The 25,935-nt window shown below is 42.0% G+C and overlaps 1 protein-coding gene across 1 annotated transcript; it reads left to right on the top strand.

Annotated features, from left to right (window-relative positions):
- Nucleotides 1–6,122: 6,122 nt before the first annotated feature.
- On the top strand, nucleotides 6,123–24,024 carry LOC311289121 (scavenger receptor cysteine-rich type 1 protein M130-like; the record flags this gene model as incomplete). Its single annotated transcript, XM_084406878.1, has 24 exons — nucleotides 6,123–6,194; nucleotides 6,236–6,318; nucleotides 6,459–6,514; nucleotides 6,785–6,837; nucleotides 8,324–8,371; nucleotides 8,626–8,767; nucleotides 10,127–10,441; nucleotides 10,568–10,870; nucleotides 10,960–11,274; nucleotides 11,749–12,051; nucleotides 12,217–12,531; nucleotides 12,918–13,217; nucleotides 18,445–18,759; nucleotides 18,894–19,208; nucleotides 19,291–19,605; nucleotides 19,698–20,021; nucleotides 20,098–20,415; nucleotides 21,615–21,917; nucleotides 22,024–22,095; nucleotides 22,273–22,587; nucleotides 22,674–22,874; nucleotides 22,973–23,068; nucleotides 23,449–23,546; nucleotides 23,674–24,024. 24 exons carry the CDS (start codon nucleotides 6,123–6,125, stop codon nucleotides 24,022–24,024), a joined length of 5,328 nt encoding a protein of 1,775 aa, XP_084263004.1.
- Nucleotides 24,025–25,935: the final 1,911 nt, after the last annotated feature.

Genomic DNA, 25,935 nt, shown 5'->3' with positions numbered 1-25,935 from the left:
GGCAAAAAAATGATGGTGCAACAGGACTGTGACTGAACCTCTTACCAGTTCAGAACATCACTATTAAACAGAACAACCCAGTATTTAACAATTCACTGCACCTTCAACTTAAATTAAACTAATATGTAGATGAATATGTGGAAAATTGATAAAAATGTTGAAGGCCAGGGAGTGTTGTAACACATTTTTGTTTTATCTTCTATTTTTTTACAAACAGACATTTGATCAGCTAAGGACAAAAAGAAAAGAAAAGAAAAGAAGGAAACCCCTATTTTTCCTCATTCAATATGACTATGCAATAATAATAATAATTAATTATTATTTATTAATTATTATTAATACTATTAATTTAATAAACACTTAATTTAGAAATGATAATTATAATTACCAAATGAAAAAAATTACAAGAAATATCACTCACTGCAGAGTACAGACAAGGAGTAAAATAAAGCTTACGTGAAATTAGCTATATATATATATATATATATATATATATATATATATATATATATATATATATATATATATATATATAAAGATGTGTAGCTGTAAAAAGAGCAATTATCAATTTCTGAACAAATTATTTCCACAAGGTCAAGACTCTTGTCGGCTTCTCTTTACAATAAGTGTGTTGCTGCCATCTGCTGGATGTATTACTCATTGCAGTATTAAACACATTTACATCCTCAAATGCTTGATATGAAGCCATTGAACCTTTGGATCAGAAACCAATGTTTATTTACAAATATTGTCTGAATAAGCCTCTGTTTGTTGTACACAGAACAGCCCAATTCATTTGATATATTTTTTAACTTGCTGTTTATTGTGTTCTTTGTTAGAACATGAGACCAGTGTATTAAACTTAATATTATGCACATTTGTCACCCCCAAAAAAGAACTTCTTATAATTACTATATTTAAAGCAAAGATCAAGTATTTTTGTGTGTGAAATAAAGTGTCAGTAATTAGAAATGAGTCTCAGATTTACTTCTGTCCAACAATACCATCACACCAACACAACTGCACCAGTGACAATAATGTGGGCCTGATCTGTTCTGGTAAATTATCAATATTCTGTCTCTCTTCATTCTTCTCTGTCAGCTGCATTATACACTATTTTAACTTCTGTTCTTTTTTTCAGGTTACACAGAAGCCAAACTAATAAATGGTTCAGGCTCTTGTTCTGGAAGAGTGGAGCTTCGTTTTCTCAATGAATGGGGCACAGTGTGTGATGCATGCTGGGATATGACAGCTGCCAGTGTCCTCTGTAGACAGCTGAATTGTGGGATTGCTGTGTCTGTTGTGGGATCAGACTGGTTTGGAGAGGGAAGTGGTGAAATCTGGGCTGATGTGTTTGATTGTGACGGGAATGAAACAAAACTCTCAGAATGTTCCGTCTCTTCATGGAGTTGAGCTGAATGTTCTCATAGACGAGATGTTGGAGTCATCTGCTCTGGTGAGTCCAAATTACTGGAATTTGGCTGACAGCTGACGCTGTGTTTGTGTTACGGAAGCAGACGGACAACAAGGTAAGTAGTGATGTAATGTTTATTTAAACAGCTGAGTGTCAAGAAGATTCAACGTGCTGAATTTAGGTGAGTATCAGAGTTCAGAAGTGCAGAGTTCTTGAATGTAATTCGTGAATGAATGATCGCTGTATCTTTTGCAGGAACGGCAGGATGAGACTTCAGAGTGGGGATGATCTTCGTATGAAGAGGATGACAGGTGACAGCAGACACTCACGCACCACTTGATGGAATAGACAGGCTTACGGCTCGGACACCACTCGAGATGAGATCTGAACAGACTGGAACAGACTGGAATCGTCGTAGAGAACTGGTAAGTAAACACAGGTAAGTTTAGTAGTGAAACTCGCAGAGAGAAGCACTATGAGTCCGCTTCGGATAAACGAGCCCGGACAATGAGAGGTGCGTGAGGTGTGCTTATGAAGCGGTGGTGATTGATGGGGTGCAGGTGTGACTTATTAAAACTCAGGTGACTGTGATCGCTGGGTGATTGTGGTGGATGAACCTGGCCAATCCGTGACACTACCCCCCTCCCCAGGGCCCGCTCCTGAGGGCCGAGGTCTCCGACGCCATGGTGGTCTTCCACGTCCACGAGGTCCAGGGTACTGAGGATGACTGGAATGGAACTCTTCCATGAGCGTGGGATCTAGGATGTCGACTCTTGGGATCCATGATCTCTCCTCTGGTCCGTATCCTTCCCAATCGACCAGATATTCCAACTGACCACCACGACGTCGGGACTGCAGGATTTCACGAACGGAGTAGATGGACCCTTCTTCCAGCATCAAGAGGGGAGGAGGTTCCTCTTCATGGCCAGGTTCTGTGGAGGGAACAAGAGGTTCGTGAAAGGGTTTGAGCAAGGAGACGTGAAATGTGGGATGAATTCTGTACTGTGGTGGTAGCTGGAGTTTGAAAGTGACGGGATTGACCTGTTCCAGGATGGTAAAGGGGCCAACAAACCTGGGACTCAGTTTCTTGGAGGGCAGTCGCAGACGAATATCGCGAGTGGAGAGCCAAACCTTGTCTCCTGGAACGTAGACTGGACCCGAAATCCTCCTCCGGTCCGCGACTGTCTTGGATCTGCGAACTGCCCTCTGCAGATGATGGTGAGCTTCGTCCCAGACTCTCTCGCTCTCCCGGAACCAGTAATCCACGGCGGGGACCTCAGATGGTTCTCCATCCCCGGGAAATAGAGGAGGCTGGAATCCGAGAACACACTGGAATGGTGTGAGGCCTGTCGTGGGTTGCCGCAGTGAATTTTGGGCATACTCTGCCCAGCCCAGAAACTGGTTCCAGGAGTTCTGGTGGCCGTGGCAGAAGGTCCTGAGGAACCGCCCCACTTCCTGGATCTTCCTCTCCGTCTGGCCATTGGTCTGAGGGTGGTAGCCAGAGGAGAGGCTGAGGAGCTTGAAAAAACGATTTCCATACTCGGGAAATGAACTGGGGTCCCCTGTCTGACACAATGTCTTCTGGGATCCCATAATAGCGCAAGACATGATTGAAGAGGAGTTCGGCGGTTTCCAGGGCAGTGGGAAGACCTCTTAGTGGTAATAGTCTGCAGAACTTAGAGAATCGATCGACGATGACGAAGATGCAGGTGTTTCCATCCGATGATGGTAAATCAGTCATGAAGTCAACTCCTAGGTGTGACCAGGGGCGGTTTGGAATTGGCAAGGGATGGAGCTTTCCTGCAGGAAGATGTCTGGGACTTTTGGACATGGCACACTCCTTACAGCCTTGGACATACCGCTTCACATCCCTTGCCATACCCGGCCACCAGAAGCGATCGGATAGCAGCGAGAGAGTGTTGTTGGCCCCGGGATGTCCAGTGCCCAGAGAGGTGTGAGTAGTGTGGATGAGATCTACCCGTTGCGTCCTAGGGATGAACTGGCGATCAGGTGGACAGCCCGGCGGAGGAAGAGGATTAGGAGTGGCGACGGCTGGACGAGCAGACCATTCGATGGGCTGATGATGATATCTTCGGGTAGAATGTTGGTGGTTGTCTCGGGAGTCTCTGGAGTATCATGTAGTCTGGACAAAGCATCAGCACGGACATTCTTAGGACCAGGACGGTAGGTAATGGTGAAGTGGAATCTCGAGAAGAATAATGACCATCTGGCCTGACGGGGACAGAGACGTTTTGCATCACGGAGGTACTGGAGATTTTTGTGGTCTGTGATGACTTGGAATGGGTGGATGGCGCCCTCCAGCCAATGTCGCCACTCCTCCAGGGCGAGTTTGATGGCCAGGAGTTCACGGTTGCCGATGTCGTAATTCCTCTCCGCCGGGCTGAGCTTCCGAGAGAAGTAGGCACATGGATGGAGTAATTTCGGTGTCCCATGAAGTTGAGAAAGGACGGCTCCAACTCCGGAGGTTGAGGCATCCACCTCCACGACGAAAGGAAGCTCAGGATCAGGATGAGTCAGGAGAGGTGCTTGAGTGAAGGCAGACTTGAGGGATTGGAAGGCTGCGGCCGCTTCAGGAGTCCAGAGGAGACTTTTGGGTTTACCTTTTAGCAAGTTGGTGAGTGGAGTGGTGATGATGCTGTAGCCTCGTATGAAACGTCTGTAAAAGTTGGCAAAACCAAGGAATCTCTGGAGTTCCTTGATCGTGGTGGGTTCTGGCCAGGTGGTAACAGCTGTGACCTTCCTCTCGTCCATGCGGACCCCCTGACGGTCAATGAGGTATCCTAGAAACTGTACTGATGGGAGATGAAAAGAACATTTCTCGGCCTTCAGGAAGAGATGATGAGCTCTGAGTGTGTGAAGGACCTCCGCAACGTGGTGACGATGTTCGACTTCACTCCGGGAGTAGATGAGGATGTCATCTATATAGACGACCACGAAGCGATGCAGGAACTCCCGGAGGACCTCATGGATGAAGTTTTGAAACACGGAAGGGGCGTTGACCAGCCCATAGGGCATAACCAGATATTCATAGTGGCCAGTAGGGGTCACAAAAGCGGTCTTCCATTCATCCCCTTCTCGTATTCTCACCAGGTTGTAAGCGCTGCGGAGGTCCAACTTCGTGAAGATGGTAGCTGATCGGAGTTGTTCGAGGGCCGCAGGGACGAGAGGAAGGGGATACTTGAACTTGACAGTGCCTTGGTTTAGGATCCGGTAATCAATACATGGCCGCAGCCCTCCATTCTTTTTGGCCACGAAAAAGAAGCTGGATGCTGCAGGAGATGTCGAATGCCGGATGTACCCTTGATCGAGAGCTTCCTGGATATACTCCTCCATGGCCTTGGTCTCTGGAAGTGACAACGGGTAGATCTTACCTCTGGGCAAAGGAGCATCAGGAATCAGGTCTATGGCGCAGTCCCATGGCCGATGAGGTGGTAGCTGGGAAGCTCTCTTGGGGCAGAAGATGTCTTGGAAAGATGAGTAGATATCAGGAATCTTCGTGGACTGTTTCTCGAGTGGACTTTCGACTGATGTGACATAGACTGGAACAGGATTCAAAACAGGACGTGGAAGAAATGGAAAACATTTTGGTGAGCAATCCTTGCCCCACTTCATCACTTCCCCGGAGCCCCAAGAGATGATGGGATCATGCTTCACCAGCCACGGACATCCCAGTATAATATCCGCATTGGCCCCCTCCAGAACCAGCAGCTGGATATCCTCTTGGTGTAGGGCTCCGACATGAAGCGTAATGGGTTCACATTTCCGGTGAATACGAGGACGTGCAGTGATGAACTTGGATATGGGTTGAATCTGGTAAACTATTGACGAGGCTTCGGTACGGAGCTGGAGCTGGCGACAGAGGGTCCCCGAGATGAAATTTCCAGCTGACCCGGAGTCGATGAGGGCGTGAACTGAAACAGATGATGTCTGGGTGGTTAACTGGACACAAGAAGTGAGTGGTTGCATTTTCTCTTCATCAATATGGAATACACTCACCGATGTTCGTATGGGACGAGTTGGACAGTTCAACCGAACATGCCCACTGGCTCCACAATACATACAAAGACCCCGGGTCAGCCTCCTCTGTCGCTCAGCAGCGGTAAGTTTACCAGACTCGATGATCATGGGCTCTGGTTCTGGAGGGCTGGCGGTTTCAGATGGGCGGAGGAGTGCAGTAGAGTTAGAATGGGACTGATAAGATTGTATACGGTCTGAACATCGGATGGATTGTTGAATGAACTTTTCGAGCCCCATAGCATCATCCAAGGTGGCCAGCTGCAAACGGAGTTGAGGTGTGAGACCAAGCCGGTAGGTGGTCAGTAAGGACCGTTCGTTCCATCCACTGGCTGCCGCTAGAGTGCGAAAGCGAAGGGCATATTCATGAGTAGACATCTTTCCTTGAGACAAATGATAGAGTTGCTCACCGGCTGATATCTCTCCATCTGTTCGGCCGAATACTTCTTTGAAGTGGGAAACAAAGGCTTGAATGGAACTAATGGCGGGACCAGCTTGCTTCCAAATCGTTTCAGCCCATTGGAGAGCTGGACCGGTGAGAAGAGATGTAATAAATGCAATTTTTGACTGATCGGTGGGATATAATGTGGGCTGCATGGTGAATATGAGAGAACATTGAAGCAGAAATCCGTTGCACTCCTCCGCCCCGCCAGAGTAGGGCGCTGGTCGGGCCATGGGACTGGAAGATGCGGTGGTCGAAGAAGTGCTCGAAGGTGGTGGTGCTGGTGGTGCGGAAGGCGTGACGGTAGAATGAAGTGTTAATACCCTCTTCAATGAATCCACCAGCTCTTGAAAGGGATCTGGAACACTCATGCTGCCGCTGTCTTTTCGGTCCGGGCTAACTGTTACGGAAGCAGACGGACAACAAGGTAAGTAGTGATGTAATGTTTATTTAAACAGCTGAGTGTCAAGAAGATTCAACGTGCTGAATTTAGGTGAGTATCAGAGTTCAGAAGTGCAGAGTTCTTGAATGTAATTCGTGAATGAATGATCGCTGTATCTTTTGCAGGAACGGCAGGATGAGACTTCAGAGTGGGGATGATCTTCGTATGAAGAGGATGACAGGTGACAGCACACACTCACGCACCACTTGATGGAATAGACAGGCTTACGGCTCGGACACCACTCGAGATGAGATCTGAACAGACTGGAACAGACTGGAATCGTCGTAGAGAACTGGTAAGTAAACACAGGTAAGTTTAGTAGTGAAACTCGCAGAGAGAAGCACTATGAGTCCGCTTCGGATAAACGAGCCCGGACAATGAGAGGTGCGTGAGGTGTGCTTATGAAGCGGTGGTGATTGATGCGGTGCAGGTGTGACTTATTAAAACTCAGGTGACTGTGATCGCTGGGTGATTGTGGTGGATGAACCTGGCCAATCCGTGACAGTTTGATTGACGGGCCGTGCGCGGCAAAACCACGCCCATCTTATCACGCTAAACGTTCGGATGTCGGAAATGATCAGATAAAACTACAGTCTATGGATAGCCTATAACACATTCCCTGTTTTCTCTTTGACTGTAATTGCAAAAGTTATTAAAAACGCTAGTTGTATTTTTTTATTTTTTTTTTATTTTTAGAGGTAAAACCAAATTTATAATTGAATTGACTGTAGTTTTTGAATTATTTCCTGTTGTATAAATAATTATTTTATATCTGGGATTTTTTTTTTCTAAACTAATAATAATATTTTAATAAATATTTTAACCAAAAAAAAATTTTTTCAGTGCATTGTGTCACTGTATATACAAATTATGTTTCTGAAGTTGTTTTGCAGAAGATAAAAGCTGTATGACTAATTTGTAATTACTAATATTTGTTTTAATTTAGTAACATTTTTAAAACGTTCCACTAACAAGTAAGAATGATGTTTTAATGCTAGCGTTTTTAGAACGTTTATCAATGACATGTTGGCACAACGTTACTTTGGTAACTTTGAGAGAACTTTTATCTAAGTTAATCAGCATTGTGATAAAAGTGTCTAATTCATACAACAAGCAAAATGCACTCAACTTAAATGAATACTGCTATTTCCTGTTGAATACATAATTCTTTTATATTCTGGGATTTTTTTTTCTGACCATAAAACAGAAGTTAAATAATGTCAGTGCATTGTGTCATTAGTTGTGTCACTGGATTTACAAATTATGTTTCTGAAGTTGATTTGCAGAATAAAAAGCTGTATAAATAATTTGTAATGACTAATATATATTTTTTAACATAATAATGTTTTTAAAACGTTCCACTAACAACGTAAGAATAACGTTTTAATGCTAATGTCTTTAGAACGTTTATCAATGACATATAACGTTGGCACAACGTTACAGCAAGAACGTTTTTGATAACTTTTAGAGAACTTTCGCCAATGTTCTGAGAATGTTCCCTGTTAGCTGGGATCCTTACTGAAGTTTCTCGATATAGATCCGTACCCACCCCCTATCAAATATACAATGCCTGTCACTTATGTAAAAGTATGATTTTGCAAAACAAGGCGCTTTAGCAGAAATGCAGTTCACTGGCTCTCTCTGCTGGTCACAAGGTGAAAAACATGCTTATCTTCACTGATAATGATGGTTTTTGTGGGCCACCTGAAAGAAACCACTTTTGGTTAAATTAGGTACATTTCACAATAGTTACAAGAATATTTTTGATACATACATATATATGAAAGCTTTGACAAAATGAGCTTAAGGAGAAGTAGTTTAAGGGTCTTTTCTGCCTTTCGTTAGTTTAATAAAGACTTACTTGTGCACTGTGCTCTTGGTTAACATTTACATTTTTAATGGCTTTTTTGTTACTTGTTAATGTCATACTAACATATCTAATAGACAGTGTTCAGAGTTAGTTATCAGTGCTTTTATCTCTTCTCTGCAGGTGTTGGGCTTTGATGCTGTAAATAAACTGGAGAGTTTCCTGTCTCCTGTAAGCCGTGTGTGTGTGTGTGTGTGTGTGTGTGTGTGTGTGTGTTTCTGCATCCCCTCAGTCTTGATGGGTGGGGAGGAGGAGTTCATCAGCACTGACAGTTATATATATATATATATATATATATATGGAGAAAGTAATAAAAGCCTCGTCTGATTTGTCACTGAAGTTGTTTGATGATTTCCTCTGTTCTGTCTAATAAGGTAACAGTGAGTGTGATTGGAGGGTTTTGAACCTCTTTCTCTCTCATTAAGGGGGCTGAGAGAGGACGCCTGTACTTCTGTATCATCAGTGCGGAGAAGCTTGTACTGGATGTTGAATTAATCAAGCAGAGAGAGATGGAGAGATGCCTGACACTCATTTTACTGTCTTCAATTATAATACTCATCACAGCTGGTAAGTACACATGAAATTAAAGAGTTTTTTTTAATGCTATGTTATTTAAGATCTTAAAATTAAACTATACTGTAATGTGTTTTTTTAGATGCCCGTGTAATCGCATTGTCACAGTATTTTGAATGTGCTCTTGTGTTTAACAGGCAGTTTATCTCTTTCTCTTTCTCTCTCTGTCTCTCCAATTTATAAAGAGCTACAAATAAGTTTTACATGAGTGTCTTCTTTTTTATTCAATATATCGTTATCAAAATAATATTAATATTTATTTATTGAAACCCTAAGAGGCCATTATTGTAGGTTTTTTTTGTCTTGTTGTCTTTTGGTCGCAATTAAATTATTTATAATATCAACATTGTAAATGTTGTCTCAATCTTCTGTTATCTAAAAAAAATAAAAAAAATCATACATTGATCACCTTTTCTCTGGTTGAAAACGATTTAATCGCCATGTGTCAAACATTATTCTATAACCATGCAGGCATCTCTGTCCCTCGAGTTGGGTGGCCGTAAAATTGATCACACATTTGGAGTTCTGATTTGATAAACATTGATTTGGAAATATTAGTGACAGACATGTTAGCTTGAGCAAGTCTCATGAACATTTTTATAAAAAAAGAAAAATAATCACTCATTCATAATCCAGCAGGATAAATGCTGTATTATGTTGTGTCAAGAAGTTGTGATCATGACAAAAAAAAACAAAAAAAACCTAAAGGCCTTTTATAGGGTTACAATGTTAGTGTCTTAAACAATGCCAAGACCTCAGCTACAGAAGAACTATATAGAGGGAATATATATATTAAAAGAATACACCAGGTTTAATATAGTTTAAGCTCAATCAACATAATTTGTGGCATACTTGTTTACCTAAATAATACATTTCTTCTTGTCCCCCCTTTAAAACAAAAAGGTTTTCTGTAAACTTTAAAATACTCACTGTCTCAGTAATATAGAAACTTAAACAAATATGTGTTAACATGATTATAGTGTGGAAAAAAAATTGCTTACTAACCTTTTCTGTGCAAACTTATTTCCAGTTTTAAACTTTGTTTCCATGACAACATAATAGTATAAACCCTGTAATTGTTTTTAACTATTTACAGCTGAAACAATAATACATTTTAGGATAATTGATTTAAGTGCTTTTACAAAATTATAAGCTTCACATGTCTTTAAACCCTAATTTTTTTTTTATAAAAGGGAGTATACCTATATGATGTTGATTGAGCTAAACTTGTATTGAACTCTGAATATTCAATTTAAATACTCCCATTTTCCCAGTTGACCCACTTTGTAATGCTGTAAATTGAACTCTCATCCCTTCATCTTTCATCACTCATTGTTACTGCTTAATATTTAGACCGTATGGATGTGAGGCTGGTTGATGGTCACAGTCGCTGTGCTGGTAGAGTGGAGGTTCTTCATAGAGGTCAGTGGGGAACAGTGTGTGATGAGTACTGGGATTTGGCTGATGCTGCAGTGGTGTGTAGAGAGCTGGACTGTGGAGAACCTGTAGATGCTCTGGGTGATGCTCATTTTGGACCAGGATCAGGACCAATCTGGATGAGTAGAGTCATGTGTACTGGATCAGAGACAACACTGAAGAACTGTGGGTCAGTAGGATGGGGTAGAAGCAACTCTGATCATAGTAGAGATGCTGGAGTCATCTGTTCAGGTAAGGTATTTTACATATTCAAATTCATATGCACTTCCAGATTGGCTTCTAATTTTTAAAGAAGTTTTAAAATGTTGACTTCAATAAATAAGCCATGCTTTTGTTGATCTGTGTCGTCTTATTCAGAAGTCCGGCTGGTTGGAGGTTCTCGCTGCTCTGGGAGGTTAGAGATACTTGATGATCAGTCGTGGGTTTCAGTGTGTGACGCTGCCTTTGACCAGCAGGATGCAGAGGTTGTGTGTAGAGAGCTGGACTGTGGGGCTCCTGTTCAGGTGCTGGGAGAAGATGCTTTTGGCAAAGGAGACGCTCAGATGTGGACACAAGAGATTCAGTGCAGAGGAGATGAGTCTCAGATTCACCTCTGTCCAACATCACCGTTAGATGAAAACAACTGTTCGCATGAGCACAACATTGGTTTGCTGTGTACTGGTAAGAGTTCAAAGTACAACAAAGCACATTTCATTTCATTTTATTATAACAATTTAAATTTACAATAGCCTTTTCTCTTACATTCATAGACATAAGAAATGTGAGACTGGTAAATGGCAGCAGTCGCTGTGCTGGTAGAGTGGAGGTTCTTCATAGAGGTCAGTGGGGAACAGTGTGTGGTGCTGGTTGGGATTTGGCTGATGCTGCAGTGGTGTGTAGAGAGCTGGACTGTGGAGAACCTGTAGATGCTCTGGGTGATGCTCATTTTGGACTGGGATCAAAACCGTTTTGGATGAAAAATGCAATGTGTTCTGGATCAGAGTCTACACTTAAGAAATGTGGATTCATACCACCAACTGATCTTGATGTGTGTCTTGATAAGAGCGCTCAAGTCATTTGTTCAGGTAAGCTAAAGCTAAAAATCCTGTCTTAATGTACAAAACAATTGCACAAAAAGCAGTCATAATTTCATTTTTTGTGACCATTTTCCAGCTTGTATTTGACAGCACAAACTGTTAAGGTCAGACTGTAATAATCAGAGACCTTGTTAAAAATTAAATTTAGAAGCTTGTTTCTAACTCTACATTCTAATGTAAATCCCTGATAGGATTCATTCATAGACATTGTTGACATGAAAATGTTGAAATGTGGGCAGTCATGTTTGTATATGAGCTGTTTTTGTAGGTTACTTTCAAGTCCTTTTGGACTGGGAAATTTTTTTGCTGACATGCATAATATGTTTTCATAATAAATATATTTTATTTCAGAAGATTAAGGAAAATATGATATCTCGTTGATTGATATATTGATTATATGACTGACTCATTATTGAAGTTCTTTAACTTTAAATTTAGTTTTTTCCTGTGTTGTTCTTTCAGAAGTCCGGCTGGTTGGAGGTTCTCGCTGCTCTGGGAGGTTAGAGATACTTGATGATCAGTCGTGGGTTTCAATGTGTGACGCTGCCTTTGACCAGCAGGATGCAGAGGTTGTGTGTAGAGAGCTGGACTGTGGGGCTCCTGTACAGGTGCTGGGAGAAGATGCTTTTGGAAAAGGAGACGCTCAGATGTGGACACAAGAGATTCAGTGCAGAGGAAATGAGTCTCAGATTCACCTCTGTCCAACATCAGCATCACATGAAAACAACTGTTCATATGAAAATGATGTTGGACTGGTGTGTGCAGGTTTGAGCCTTTTTAAAATAAACTGAAATCAGATTTAATGTTTCCAAATTCTACACTAAATATTAGTAAATTTTATCATAGTTTTTTTTCTCTTATTGTGAGACTTTTTTCCTCATTCTTTCCTTTTGTCCATATGTCTTTACTCCCTCTTTATTTATTTTATAGACAATTTTAGAGTAAGGTTGGTTGATGGTCACAGTCGCTGTGCTGGTAGAGTGGAGGTTCTTCATAGAGGTCAGTGGGGAACAGTGTGTGGAGATTTCTGGGATATGGCTGATGCTGCAGTGGTGTGTAGAGAGCTGGACTGTGGAGAACCTGTAGATGCTCTGAGAGATGCTCATTTTGGACCAGGATCAGGACCAATCTGGACAAATCGCAAGATATGTTTGGGATCAGAATCTACACTGAAGAACTGTGGAACAGTAAATTGGGGGATTTATGTCTGTGATCATACTAAAGATGCAGGAGTAATCTGCTCAGGTAAACTGCTCCAAACTCTGCACTGTTTTTACATCACTGATATTTCAACTGCCTTAAAAGGAAAGTTCAACCAAAAATGAAAAATCAGTCATCATTTACTTTGTGTCTTTTCAAACCTTTATGACTTTGTTCTGTAGAGCAGGTTTTTTTTTTTTTTTTTTTTTTTACTCTCATTATATTGAAAAGAGTACCAGGATATTCTGTAAAATTCCCCTTTTATGTTCCATAAAAAAGTAAGTCATATGATGTGGATTGACATGAGAGATTGAGTAATTTGACTATTTTACTCCTTTCACATTAATAAGTGGTGCTTTATGGTAGACCAATAATGACAAGAATTACACACCTAAACAAAATGAAACGTTTCTTATCTCTTGCTACTTCAGGTGTCAGGCTTATTGGAAACTCCAGTTGCTCTGGGAGGTTAGAGATGCTTGATGATGACTCGTGGGTTTCAGTGTGTGACGCTGCCTTTGACCAGCAGGATGCAGAGGTTGTGTGTAGAGAGCTGGACTGTGGGGCTCCTGTACAGGTGCTGGGAGAAGATGCTTTTGGCAAAGGAGACGCTCAGATGTGGACACAAGAGATTCAGTGCAGAGGAAATGAGTCTCAGATTCACCTCTGTTCAACATCCTTACACAAAAACAGCTGTTCACATGATAATTACCAGGGGCTGACCTGTGCTGGTGAGTTAAAAGAATATAGTAATATCATACCTTTTACAAATAGGGTGCATCTCAGTCAGCTTCATATTTCACAGTCAGAACACTGACCAAGGAGCCAGCCATTTTAAGGTCTGTCTCAATCACAAAATCCTTCAAGTTCACTGGAATGTTCGCTTCCTAAAAATCCCACAATGCACTCCAAAAACTAGATGCTCATTACGTTCCCCTTAATGGAAATTCTGTTAGGTGCAAAACAAATCGCCCAAACCAACACAATATCAACACAATATCATCATGACATGCGATAGAAGATTTGAAAAGACAAATCGTTATTTAATTATATGTCAGTATAAACATCATCAGTAGATAGGTAGTGAACAGTGTAGTAAATATTTAGGGGTTCAAGCATGAAATGCTGAAACCCTATTGTAATTGTAAGGATTTGTAAAACGCATCGTGCAGGCCAAACCGTAAGGCCTAGAGACTTGAAACCTGGCCAGATGGTAGGCCTCAATTTGGGGACAACCTATCAGAGTATGACCCCGAATGGCCCATAGGTGGCGCTACAGCAACCAAAAGTTCAAAATTGCTCATAACTCTTAGAACGTTTGTCCCATGATCAAGTGTCTTATATCGTTGGAGTCCTTGGCTCGAGGCGGGCAAAGTGTCTATCTCCGATTTTGATTTAGGCAGGGAAAATTTTCTGCTATGTCGAATTTTGTCCAAAACCTACTTTTGCGAACTAGTCCCTGGTTTTTAGCCCGATCGGAACCAAACCAGTCTAGGACAATTCTCTGGACTCTCTAGATCAATAATTATCAAAAAAAAGTTGAACTTTGGCATTTGGGTGGCTGTAACAGGGTCATTTAGAAAAGGGGCGTGGCAAAATACACTCAAAAGCCTATAAATCCCAAAGGAAAACTCAGAACTTCACAAAAATTGATGAGCATATGTGTCAGAACATGGTGAGGAAGCATGCAGAGTTTCATGGAGATCGGACCATAGGTGGTGCTATAACTGGCAAAAAGCCTTCCTTCTTATTAGGGGTTCAAGCATGAAATGCTGAAACCCTATTGTAATTGTAAGGATTTGTAAAACGCATCGTGCAGGACAAACCGTAAGGCCTAGAGACGTGAAACCTGGCCAGATGGTAGGCCTCAATTTGGGGACAACCTATCAGAGTATGACCCCGAATGGCCCATAGGTGGCGCTACAGCAACCAAAAGTTCAAAATTGCTCATAACTCTTAGACCGTTTGTCCCAGGATCAAGTGTCTTATATCGTTGGAATCCTTGGTAGAGCTGAAGATCTTTGCCCGAACCCGACGGGACCCGACGGGTTTGGTCGGGTTCGGTCTTAATTTCTACGGGCTCGGGCCGGGCTCGGGCTCGCGCTTCGGGGTGCGTGGTAAATGAGCGGTCAGGTGATGTGTTTAGATTAGCATGAAAATGGATCTTGAGGAGGTGAAATGGAGGCTGGTCTCTGGAGGACTTATTTTATTTCTTTGTTCCAACTTCCAATGGCCTCTCGCCTCCGTTAGTCATGAATAAATGATGTTAAAAAATGTATAAATTACTCCTTTTTTTACGAAAGACAAAGCTGTGTGCGTGCGGCGCAATCTCTTTTTTTCTTTCTCTCCCTTTTCCGCCGAGTGGTGCGTGTGCCGGCTCGCGGTGTGAAGCGCGTGTCCGCGCTATTCTCCGACACTCTTATCACTGCTGATAGACGGCCTTTTGGACAGTCGGGCTGTAAACGGGTTCGGGCTTTTAAAAAGCTGTCAATCAAAATGTTCTTGTCGGGCTCGGGCCAAACTCTGTCGGGCCGAACTTTTAAGGCCCGATTACAGCTCTAATCCTTGGCTCGAGGTGGGCAAAATGGCTATCTCCGATTTGCTCGCCCTTTGGTGGCAATTTCGAGTAAATTGCATTTTTTTGAAAAACTTATTTTTGCGAACTTCTCCGAGGTTTTTGGCCCGATCGGAACCAAACCACTGCATGAATATTCTCTGGAGTCTGACAATCAATAATCATCCAAAAAATTCAAATTTTCAATTAACGGTCAATAAGGGGAACCAAAATATTTGATGGCACCAGGGCCACTTTTACTAAAACGGTTATAAATTGTGAACGGAAAGATATTTTTTTGCTTAACTTGGGATACATCTTCCTGAGCTCAATTTGAGATCACTTGAAAAAAATCGCAACAATTGGCCACTTGGTGGCACTATAAAACGGTTATAACTTGTGAACGGAAAGAGATATTTTCGCAAAACTTGGGACACATGTTCATGAGCTCATTCTGAGGTCACGTGAAAAAAAAATCATCACAATTGGCCACTTGGTGGCACTATAAAATGGTTATAACTTGTGAGCGTAAAGAGATATTTTCGCTAAACTTGGGACACATGTTCATAAGCTCAATCTGAGTTGGCATGAAAAAAATCGTGACAATTGGCCACTTGGTTGCGCTATAACAGTGAAAAAAATCATGAAAATAGCTATAAGCGCACCCAACTGTTAGTCTACTGAAAATTGGCACGCAGTGTCTTTGTCCAGGGTGCCATGATAGTCTATGAGAACATTGGTGTATCTAAAAAAACTCAGTATACGTCATTGGCACAATGCCTTGAAGGAGCCTTAGAAGTTTCAAGCCAGTGTTTTTTCACAGGAGTGACCTCCTAAGACTCCTGAATCCTTGCCGAGTCCAATAATACCAAACATGCCAGGTTTCGCCTTATGGTTTTTGTAAGTGTCATTTAGAGCTTTAAAAAATGTTGTCTATCTTCAAAGCCGTTAGTCCGATCAGACAACAAAAAAAAAAAAAAAAAAAAGGAAATTTGAAAACATAGGTAAATAGCTAAACAATAACGCCAAAATGTTAAAATTATGATAGGAACTGACAAAAAAAATGAATTAAATCCAATCAATTTCACCCATGGATCATTTTGATGCTCTCACATGTTTGAAACGAACAATGATGGATTGTGATGAAATTTGTTTTGAATTGGGAGTGGCGAATCCCCATCCATACTGTCATTGACCATTCGCAAAGACCCGCCCACTTTAGTTACTGTTGCTATGTCTGACAAGCGACGCCACTCTCAAGGCCTCATTATACTTCTGTGTCGGACCTACGCCGGAGCCTATACGCCGTAGGCAACGTGTTGGTTTTAATTTATACTTCTGTGTCGTTGTCCGCTTTGACGCACACCTAGGGAGCATGTGAAACCCCGAGGGAGGGGTTCTGGCAGACCAATCACAGCGCTTGTGTCCGCGTAGAATTGACGCGTTGTTACATTTTTGGAGAGGTGCATGTCAGGGTACGCCGTAGGGTACGTGCTACACACAGCCTACGACGTAGCTACGGCGGCAGTTCGACGCAGAAGTATAAATAGGCCTTCACACCACACCAAGTTCTCACGCAGTGAAAAATACATTGCGGATCAGAGAGGAGACTGCGTGCTGACAGACAAGTACTTTTGATATGAAACAAATGGCGCTTTTCCACTACACCGTACCAGCTCGACTCGGCTTTGTTTGGTTTTCCACTGTGTAAAAGTTGTGCCTGGACCTGCTTCCAGGTACTTTTTTTCGTACCACCTCCGGTGAGGTTCTAAGCGAGCTGAGGCGATACTAAAATGTGACGTGAAAACACGGCAGACTGCTGATTGGTCAGAGAGAATCGTCACTATTCACGCGCCAGACGGAGTATCCTGAATAAAAAACAGCAAAAACAAAAACATTCAAAAACAGCATACACTCGATTTCCTCCATTGTCCTGTGTGTGTGGCAGCGGATGTATCTCGCGTAGAAGATTAAGTCAAGGCAGTTTCCTGCGGCGTCGCTATGACGACCAGGTACTATTGTGGAGGTACTATCTGCAATGGAAGGAGCGAAAAGCGAGCCGAGCCGAGCCGAGTCGAGTTGAGTTGAGCTGGTACTGGTAATGGAAAAGCGCCAAAAGTCTCACCTTTCAAATGTAGTCATTTTTTAGAGACATTTAAACAATAAATACCGTTTTGTGACTCTTTAATGTGTCTGACAGATCGCTGTAGACTCGAGGCTCAGTTAAAGCTGCTCGTGAACCGATCATCTCTTCCTTCTAGTTAATTTATAGCATTAAAGGAATGTTGTTTTAAAGTGCTAAGACGTCAGTACACTTTGTTTTTCAAATTTAAATCCTCCAATGTTAATCTACTAACTCTCCTGACTGCTTTGTGGGACAAAATGGCGGATTATGATTAGTCAGATCGCCTGTCAATCAAACTCCCTGCGAAGGGTCAATTGAGAATGCCTGTGCACACAATCCTGATCTAATCGACAACTTTGCAGTTGCACATATGAAAGCCCAGAAAATCCCCCTATAATGTAAGAGAGCATCTTTTTTATGTATTTGGACCTAGGCCTAACAATGTGTTATGGTGCGCTGTCACCAGTGTTTTTTTTTTTTTTGGTGAGCGTAGGCTCCTCCTGATTTTGTTAGTCATCTCATCTCTTATATGCTGTGTATGATCATATCCTGCCCTATTCATGGTAGCCTACTCGCGGACATTGCGTCATCAATGTCATCAATTGCGTCATCAAGGGGCCCGCCTTGATAATCCTACTTAAGGGCCCGGTGTTGGCTCGTTACGCCACTGAATATAATTGATTATCAAAAATCAAAATCACATATTTACAACAAATTTGACACATATATATAGGCACACTTTGAGTACTACTAATAAAAGTGGTGGAGATCAGGCAAGACTGTAAGAAGACTCAGGCAAAAAGGTGCTATAACTGTAAAAACGCTTTAAAACCATATATTTCCTATGGTAAACTGCCTGTATTGGCTGTAAATTGACTTTTTCATCTATGATGACAGTTGTTAAATGCTTGCTAAATAAAACGTAATGTCTTTTGATGCTTGTGTGCTTAAAGGCCTTAACTGCTTGAACCCCGATAAATGCTGCTTACAGCTTTAAGTATAATTATAATTTGGCTAAAATGTTTCAGATATATATATAACAACAATCAAAGTATATTTCATAACATACTTTAAACAGCATAAAAAATGTCAGAAAGATGTTGTGTGTTGTTAAAATACCAGTGGTGAAATTTTATGACACAAGCACCTAGTCATATCACTGGGAATTGAAAAATCAGTGTCCAAATGTGTAGTGAGCCAGTGTGCTTTACCAGTGCCGAAACTAATGTGCTTACGGAGATGCACCCACAGTCTCTATCTGTATTTTTCTGTCACTTAGATAAAAAGAATGTGCAGTTGGTTGGTGGTCCCAGTCGCTGTGCTGGTAGAGTGGAGGTTCTTCATAGAGGTCAGTGGGGAACAGTGTGTGGTTATTTCTGGGATATGACTGAAGCTGCAGTGGTGTGTAGAGAGCTGGACTGTGGAGAACCTGTAGATGCTCTGGGTGATGCTCATTTTGGACCAGGATCAGGACCAATCTGGATGACTATTGTGTTATGTGCTGGATCAGAGTCAACACTGAAGAACTGTGGGTCATCAGGATGGAGCTTTCATTCCTGTACTCACAGTCATGATGCCAGTGTCATCTGTTCGGGTGAATAATTTAACTGATTGCCCATTCATTTGTTGTGACATAAATAATATTTTGTTTGGAAAACTGTTTATATGTTTATTGTATTTAACTATCAAGCATTTGTTTTTGTCTGCTGTGCACTGTCATATTACCAGGTCATCAAGCTTCCAGACTCGTTAATGGATCTCACCTGTGCTCTGGGAGGTTAGAGATACTTGATGATCAGTCGTGGGTTTCAGTGTGTGACGCTGCCTTTGACCAGCAGGATGCAGAGGTTGTGTGTAGAGAGCTGGACTGTGGGGCTCCTGTACAGGTGCTGAGAGAAGATGCTTTTGGCAAAGGAGACACTCAGATGTGGACACAAGAGATTCAGTGCAGAGGAAATGAATCTCAGATCTCATTTTGCTCAATTTCATTATCACACAAAAAAAGCTGTACCAGTGACAATAATGTGGGCCTGATCTGTTCTGGTAAATTATCAATATTCAGTCTCTCTTCATTCTCCTCTGTCAGCTGCATTATACTCTGTTTTAACTTATGTTCTTTATTCAGGTTACACAAATGCTAAACTGATGAACGGTTCAGACTCCTGTTCTGGAAGAGTAGGGCTTTGGTTCCTTAATGAGTGGGGCTCAGTGTGTAATGCATGCTGGGATATGAGAGCTGCCAGTGTCCTCTGTAGACAGCTGAATTGTGGGATTGCTGTGTCTGTTGTGGGATCAGACTGGTTTGGAGAGGGAAGTGGTGAAATCTGGGCTGATGTGTTTGATTGTGACGGGAATGAAACAAAACTCTCAGAATGTTCCATCTCTTCATGGAGTCGAGCTGAATGTTCTCATGGACGAGATGTTGGAGTCATCTGCTCTGGTAAAGTTATTTGACACTGAGAGCATTATGCTCTTTTTCACCATGTTATAACACAATTCCTATTTTAGTAAATCATGAGAACTTCTCTCTAGATTCCTCTCTGGCTGTTCATGATGGTCTGGTGCGGTTGTCTGGAGAGAGACAGTGTGAGGGGGAGCTGGAAGTTTCCATCCATCAGGTCTGGAGGAGAGTTCTGCTGGACTCCTGGAGTCTCACTGAATCCTCTGTGGTCTGCAGACAGCTGGGCTGTGGCTCTGTGCTGAACTTCTCTGGCTCCTCTTCATCCAGTCCTGAACACAGTCATGAGTGTGTGACGGGCTTCCAGTGCTCTGGGAGTGAAACTCATCTGGGGAACTGCAGCTCTCCACAAACTCTCAACTGCAGCTCCACACAACAGCTGTCAATCACCTGCCTTGGTGAGAACAACAACATCTGGGCAGATTCTTCAGTTGTTAGTGATCAATAATGTGTTTTTCTCTCTCTGAATATCAGGTCGCGGGTCCATCAGGCTGGTGGGTTCTGGGGGAGACTGTGCAGGGAGGCTGGAGGTTTTTCACAGCGGCTCATGGGGGACAGTGTGTGATGACTCCTGGGATATTAAAGATGCCCATGTGGTGTGCAGACAGCTGCAGTGTGGAGTGGCCCTCAGTAACCAGCAGGTACCAGCCTGGTTTGGTCCTGGTTCTGGACCCATATGGCTGGATGAGGTGGAGTGTGAGGGGAATGAGACGTCCCTGTGGAACTGCTCTTCTCCAGGCTGGGGGAAACATGACTGTCAACACAAGGAGGATGTAGGAGTCGTGTGCTCAGGTAAACATTTCAGTGTTGTGAAATTTTTTTATTCAGTTATTTATTTAAATCTAAAATATCTTTTGGGAATATCTAAAAATTTTCAGTTACACATACAGGGGTTCTACAGTGAAATTGAAACTGTGGTTTGAGACCACAATAATTTATTAGTATGGTGTAGTTTATTAGGAGACTCCTTTTGCAGCATCAATTTGTTTTGGGAATGACAGATATAAGTCCTTTATAGTGGCCAGATGTGGTCACAAGTCTTGCTGTGTGTAGCATTATTATCCTTATACATGGCACAATGTGCTTCAGGGTACAATGCTTGAACCATTAGGTGCACATGGTCCTCCAGAATGGTTCGGTAGTCTTTGGCAGTGACGTGCAAATCAAGCACAGTAGGGAATGCCATGATTTTGCAGCCCAAACCATCACTGATCCACCCCTGTGCTTTACTCTGGGCACGCAACAGTCCGGGTGTTAAGCCTCTTTAGGGCTTCTCCACACTGTAACATGTTTCACATTGTCCACAGTCCAATGATGAAACTGACATATGGCATTGTCACAAGTGACCAAAGGTTTGGCTATAGCAGCCCGACAATGTGTTTCATGTGGAGCTCCCGACGAACAGTTTAGTTGGAAACAGGAGAGTTGAGGTGCGGATTTAATTCTGCGGTGAGTTGGGCAGCTGTGGTTTTATGTTTTTTGTATACAATCTGGGTTAGTTCCTGGATATCCTTGTCCTAGTAGCTTCCTCATGTGTCAACAGTTAATCCTGTTGGATGCTGTTCGTCCTACGTGGTGGTATGCCGACATTACCCTGGATAATAGCTCTCGATAGACCACAAAGACTTGTTTTTCTAATCATAGATGAGCCAGCGAGATGCGCACCAACAATTTGTCCTCTTTTAAACTCTGATATGTCTCCCATTATGTTGTGTGGATTGCAATATTTTATGTACAGCTTTGCTGTTGCTCTGCTAATTCAACCTTCTCACATTCTGCTCTTGCTGATGGAATTTAAAATCAGTGAAGATTGGCCACCAGATATATAAACATATAGGCATATATAGGCATTAAACCTCCAACACTTTATTGGCCAGTGTTTCAGTTTCATTGTCCGACCTCTGTATATATGTTATGTTACCTGTATGTGTTTGTGGTTGAAATGAATGGGGTTGGATGAAATCAGAAGTTGTGTTCATGTTGCCATCTAGAGTTTAAAGAGATCAGGTTAACTGAGGGCTGTGAAGGGAATGTGGAGGTTTTCTACAATGGATCCTGGGGAAATGTGTGCTGGAACCAGATGAACAGAGACACGGCGAGTCTGATCTGTCAAGAGCTGAACTGTGGAAGATCTGGTGCTTTTTCCGATTCTATCCCAAGACTTGAATCAGCTCGTAACTGGCTGGATGAAGTGAAATGTCGACCACATGATTCCAATCTGTGGCAGTGTCCATCTTCACCCTGGGGACAGAATGACTGTGGTGAAGATGAAGTGGCCCAAATCACCTGCTCAGGTAAGACTGATTTCCATTGCAATTTCCATCAACAATAATGAGTTAACATTATTGAGTATATAAACAAAATGTGTCTATATAATATTGAATTTACTTGTGATTACAGAACAGGAGAGTCATGAGTCCCCTAGAAGCTATTTGTCATGCTCCATATCTCCACATCAGAGACAGTGTTCGGGTAAGTTAATTTAGAAGAACATAAAAATCATAACAGACATATGTATTGTATGTATGTGATTTAGTTCTGGGGAACCAAGAGGATTTAATCTCACTCCACAGACATGCCTCACTGTAGGTGTTTCTGTCTTGACAAAACTCTGTTGGCCAATAATGTATTCACTTGTCTGTGATTTAGATCATGTTCCTCTCAGACTGAGGGGAGGTTTGGGCCGGTGTTCTGGGAGGCTGGAGGTGTATCATAACGCTGTGTGGGGTTCAGTCTGTGCTGATCTGTGGGACATCAGCGATGCTCAGGTGGTCTGCAGGCAGCTGGGTTGTGGAGCAGCACTGAGGGCTGATGGGAATTCAGTCTTTGGTGCTGGTGAAGGTGTTGTGTGGCTGAACAGAATCGAGTGCAGAGGGAATGAGATTCACCTGTGGGACTGTCCTCTCTCCCTGAAGAACCACACTGACTGCTCCCACAAAGAGCACGCTGGACTCACCTGTGCAGGTCACTGCAAAACATCATAATTTTCACATTTTAGCGCTCATAATATGTATTTGTTATTTCCAATGTGTTTGTGTGTGTTTTGCCAGATTTGTCAGTGTCCACTACTCCTGCTACAACAACATCAGCTTCTCCTCCAGTTTCTCAGACAGTGCGCTCAACATCAGTCACTCCTCCACAAACTCCTCCAGTGTCTCTCTCTGTGCTTGTGGTTGTACTGGGAGTTTTGCTCTTACTGCTCTTAGTGCCACTGCTTATACTGATTCAGCAGAACAGAGTGATGAGGAGAGGTAGGAGAGATCCAGAGACTGTCATATTGTGTGTTATTCAGTGTGTGATCAGTCATGTGTTGTGAACTGACAGCAGGTTTGTCTGTCTACACTCACAGCTCTCTCTAAGAGGAGACACAAGACGAAGACTGAGGCCATTTATGAGGAGATCCATCACAGACCCAGTAATAGACACAATGTTTTCACTCAGAGGGGTGAGTAAATGTCATAGTGCTTGATTTGTCGTGATCAACAGACTCATCACTGAATTCAGCGGAGTAAGAGGAGTAAATCACAGATTCATCTCTGTGACCTTGTTTGTGTGATGATTAAAGGTTAGTGTTATATTCAGGTGTGAGTCAATGTTACAGTCAAGAAGGAATGGATTTCCTTAGATTAGTATGAGCTGAACTTGAAGATGGCGCCACAGATGGCTGCCTTGTTTTGGAGCTCCTCAGTGTTTGTTTTTATTGATTGTTTGTCTTTTATTGATTGTTTGTCCTGTCTTCAGTCAACTTTTACCTATAACTTTTATGAGAGACAAACTGCTGGACATTAGACAATGCACACCCCCCAATCTTTTTGGACATTTTAGTCAGAGGAATTGTATTCAGATCCAAATTAAGTCGGCTCTCTGTGCCGACCTCCATCTGTCAGTGGATCACCAACTTCCTGACAGACAGGCAGCAGCTAGTGAGGCTGGGAAAATTCACATCCAACATTTGCACAATCAGCACACGCTCCCCAAGGATGTGTGCTCTCCTCATTACTCTTCTCCCTCTAAACAAATGACTTCACCTCTACTGATCCCTCTGTTAAGCTCCTGAAGTTTGCAGACGGCACCACAGTCATCAACCTAATCCAGGATGGTGATGAATCTGCATACAGAAGAGATGATCTGGTAAGTCACAACAACCTTGATCTGAACATGCTCAAAACAGTGGAGATAATATTGGACTTCATTAGGAACATCCCAGCACTCCCCTCCCTTACCATCATGAACAGCACTTTAGCCTCGTGGTTCCTGGGCTCTACCATCTCTTCAGGACCTGAAGTGGGAGTTCTTCGTGGAATGCTTCGCCAGCTGAAGAAGTTCATCTTTCCACAGGAGCTGCTTAGCCAGTTTTATTCAGCCGTCTGTTCTATGCACTTCAGTAGTTGTCTGGTTTAGTTCAGCTACCAAATCAGAAGCCATCAGAAGACTACAATGGACAGTCCGGACTGCTGAAATGATTATTTCCCACCCTCCAGGACCTGTACTCTTCCAGAGTGAGGAAGAGGGCAGATAAAATCATCACAGACTCCACTCACCCTGGCCATAACCTCTTTGCACTGGTGCCGTCCGGCTGGCGATTCAGAACGATCTAGGCACTAGAAAATCTAGGCTTAGGAACAGCTTCTTCCCACAGGCCATCTCCCTCCTGAACAGTTAAATGCCTCATAAGGCCTCTCTTAGTGCAAAACTGCCACTGTTTAGTGAAATATTTATTTATTAACCATAATACTGTTAACTGTAAATATGTTAATATCTGTAAAACTGCCTAATCTGTGTCTTATACCTTTCTTATACCTTATCTTATTTTTATAATTATGTGTCATGTTGTTGTACTTATATGTGTGCACTGGAAGCTTCATTTACAAGAAAAAATCCTTGTGTGTGTGCAAGCACACTTGGCAATTAAGCTCATTCTGATATCTGATTCTGAAATGATCCAAAGCATACGGGGGTTTTGGCTGATTTGTGATTGTGAACATGTATCTGATAGTTCTGCTCCTTCCTAACAGGAAGTGTCCATTCTACCGAACAGCATTCTGGGTATGAAGATGCTGATGAGCTTCTTTCAGGTTAGAGGACTGAAATATAATAATGTTACTTGCTATATACAGAAAAGTATGTATGTTTGTTAAATTAAAAACATTAAGATAAAAAAAGTTATCTTAGCAGTGTTTAATAATTATATGCAATAATATGTACTGTATAGTAATAATAGTATGTATGTATGTTGGTATTTATGTATTTGTTTATTTTATTTGTCACCTCAAAATCTGCAGTAGGAGTCACAGCTGACTACTATAATGACGTCAGCACCACTGAAGGCCCAACAGGTCAGTGACTTTAACTGATCACAGAAATTCACTTCATTTAATTACCTATTTGGCCTGTGAATTAGTTTCTGTTTATTCTCTCTTTTCTAATAAATTATTTAGAAAAGCAACAAATCACATCAGAGAATTATGATGATGTAATCAATACTGAACGAAGACATCATGATACAGGTTTATTTCTTTTAATTATTTTGTTAGATCTTAACGCAGGGTTCCTCAAACTCGGTCCTGGAGGGCCACTGTCCTGCAGAGTTTAGCTCCAACCCTGATCAAACACACCTAGCTGTGAGTTTCTAGTGATCCTGAAGACACTGATTAGCTTGCTCAGGTGTGTTTGATCAGTGTTGGAGCTAAACTCTGCAGGACAGTGGCCCTCCAGGACCGAGTTTGAGGACCTGTCTTAACACAATACATATATATCATTTTTTTATTATTTTGTTTAGCAGAAAACTATGATGATATCATCATCGTACGACAGTTCTTCAATGATAAAGCAGGTGTGGGTTTCAAATTATACACTTATTAGAACAGTGTTTATTTTCTTGTTTTTTTGTCAAATTATAGTAGCATGTAAAGTATGAAGACTTTTTGCATGTAATTAATAATAGACACATTTATATTAGAGGGTGTTCAGGAGTAGAATGATGATGTGAAGAATGTCGGGGAATATGAGTGACATATCTGGTACGTTATTGACACTTTTTTTACTGAATAATTTTGGTGTAGTCCTTATAATAGCTTTATATTATACATTTCTCTTGTTCTGTTGTCTCAAAAACTAATTTAAATGGACTGAAAACATTGTGTTCATTATAATACTTTTTAAACCATGTTGATACATGAATTTGCTCTTGTTTTTTAATAACAGATGATGATGATGTGGGGGAGGAGCCAGGAAAACAGGGAGGGACTTTATAACTCAAACCACACCCACTGGAGCAAATCAATTTTCAGTTTTTAAGTGGTCTGCAGAGTT

This window comes from Rutilus rutilus (genome assembly GCF_951802725.1).
Source record: "Rutilus rutilus genome assembly, chromosome: 4".
NCBI classification, from domain to species: Eukaryota; Metazoa; Chordata; class Actinopteri; order Cypriniformes; family Leuciscidae; genus Rutilus; species Rutilus rutilus.
This window is presented reverse-complemented; position numbering and strand designations above follow the sequence as displayed.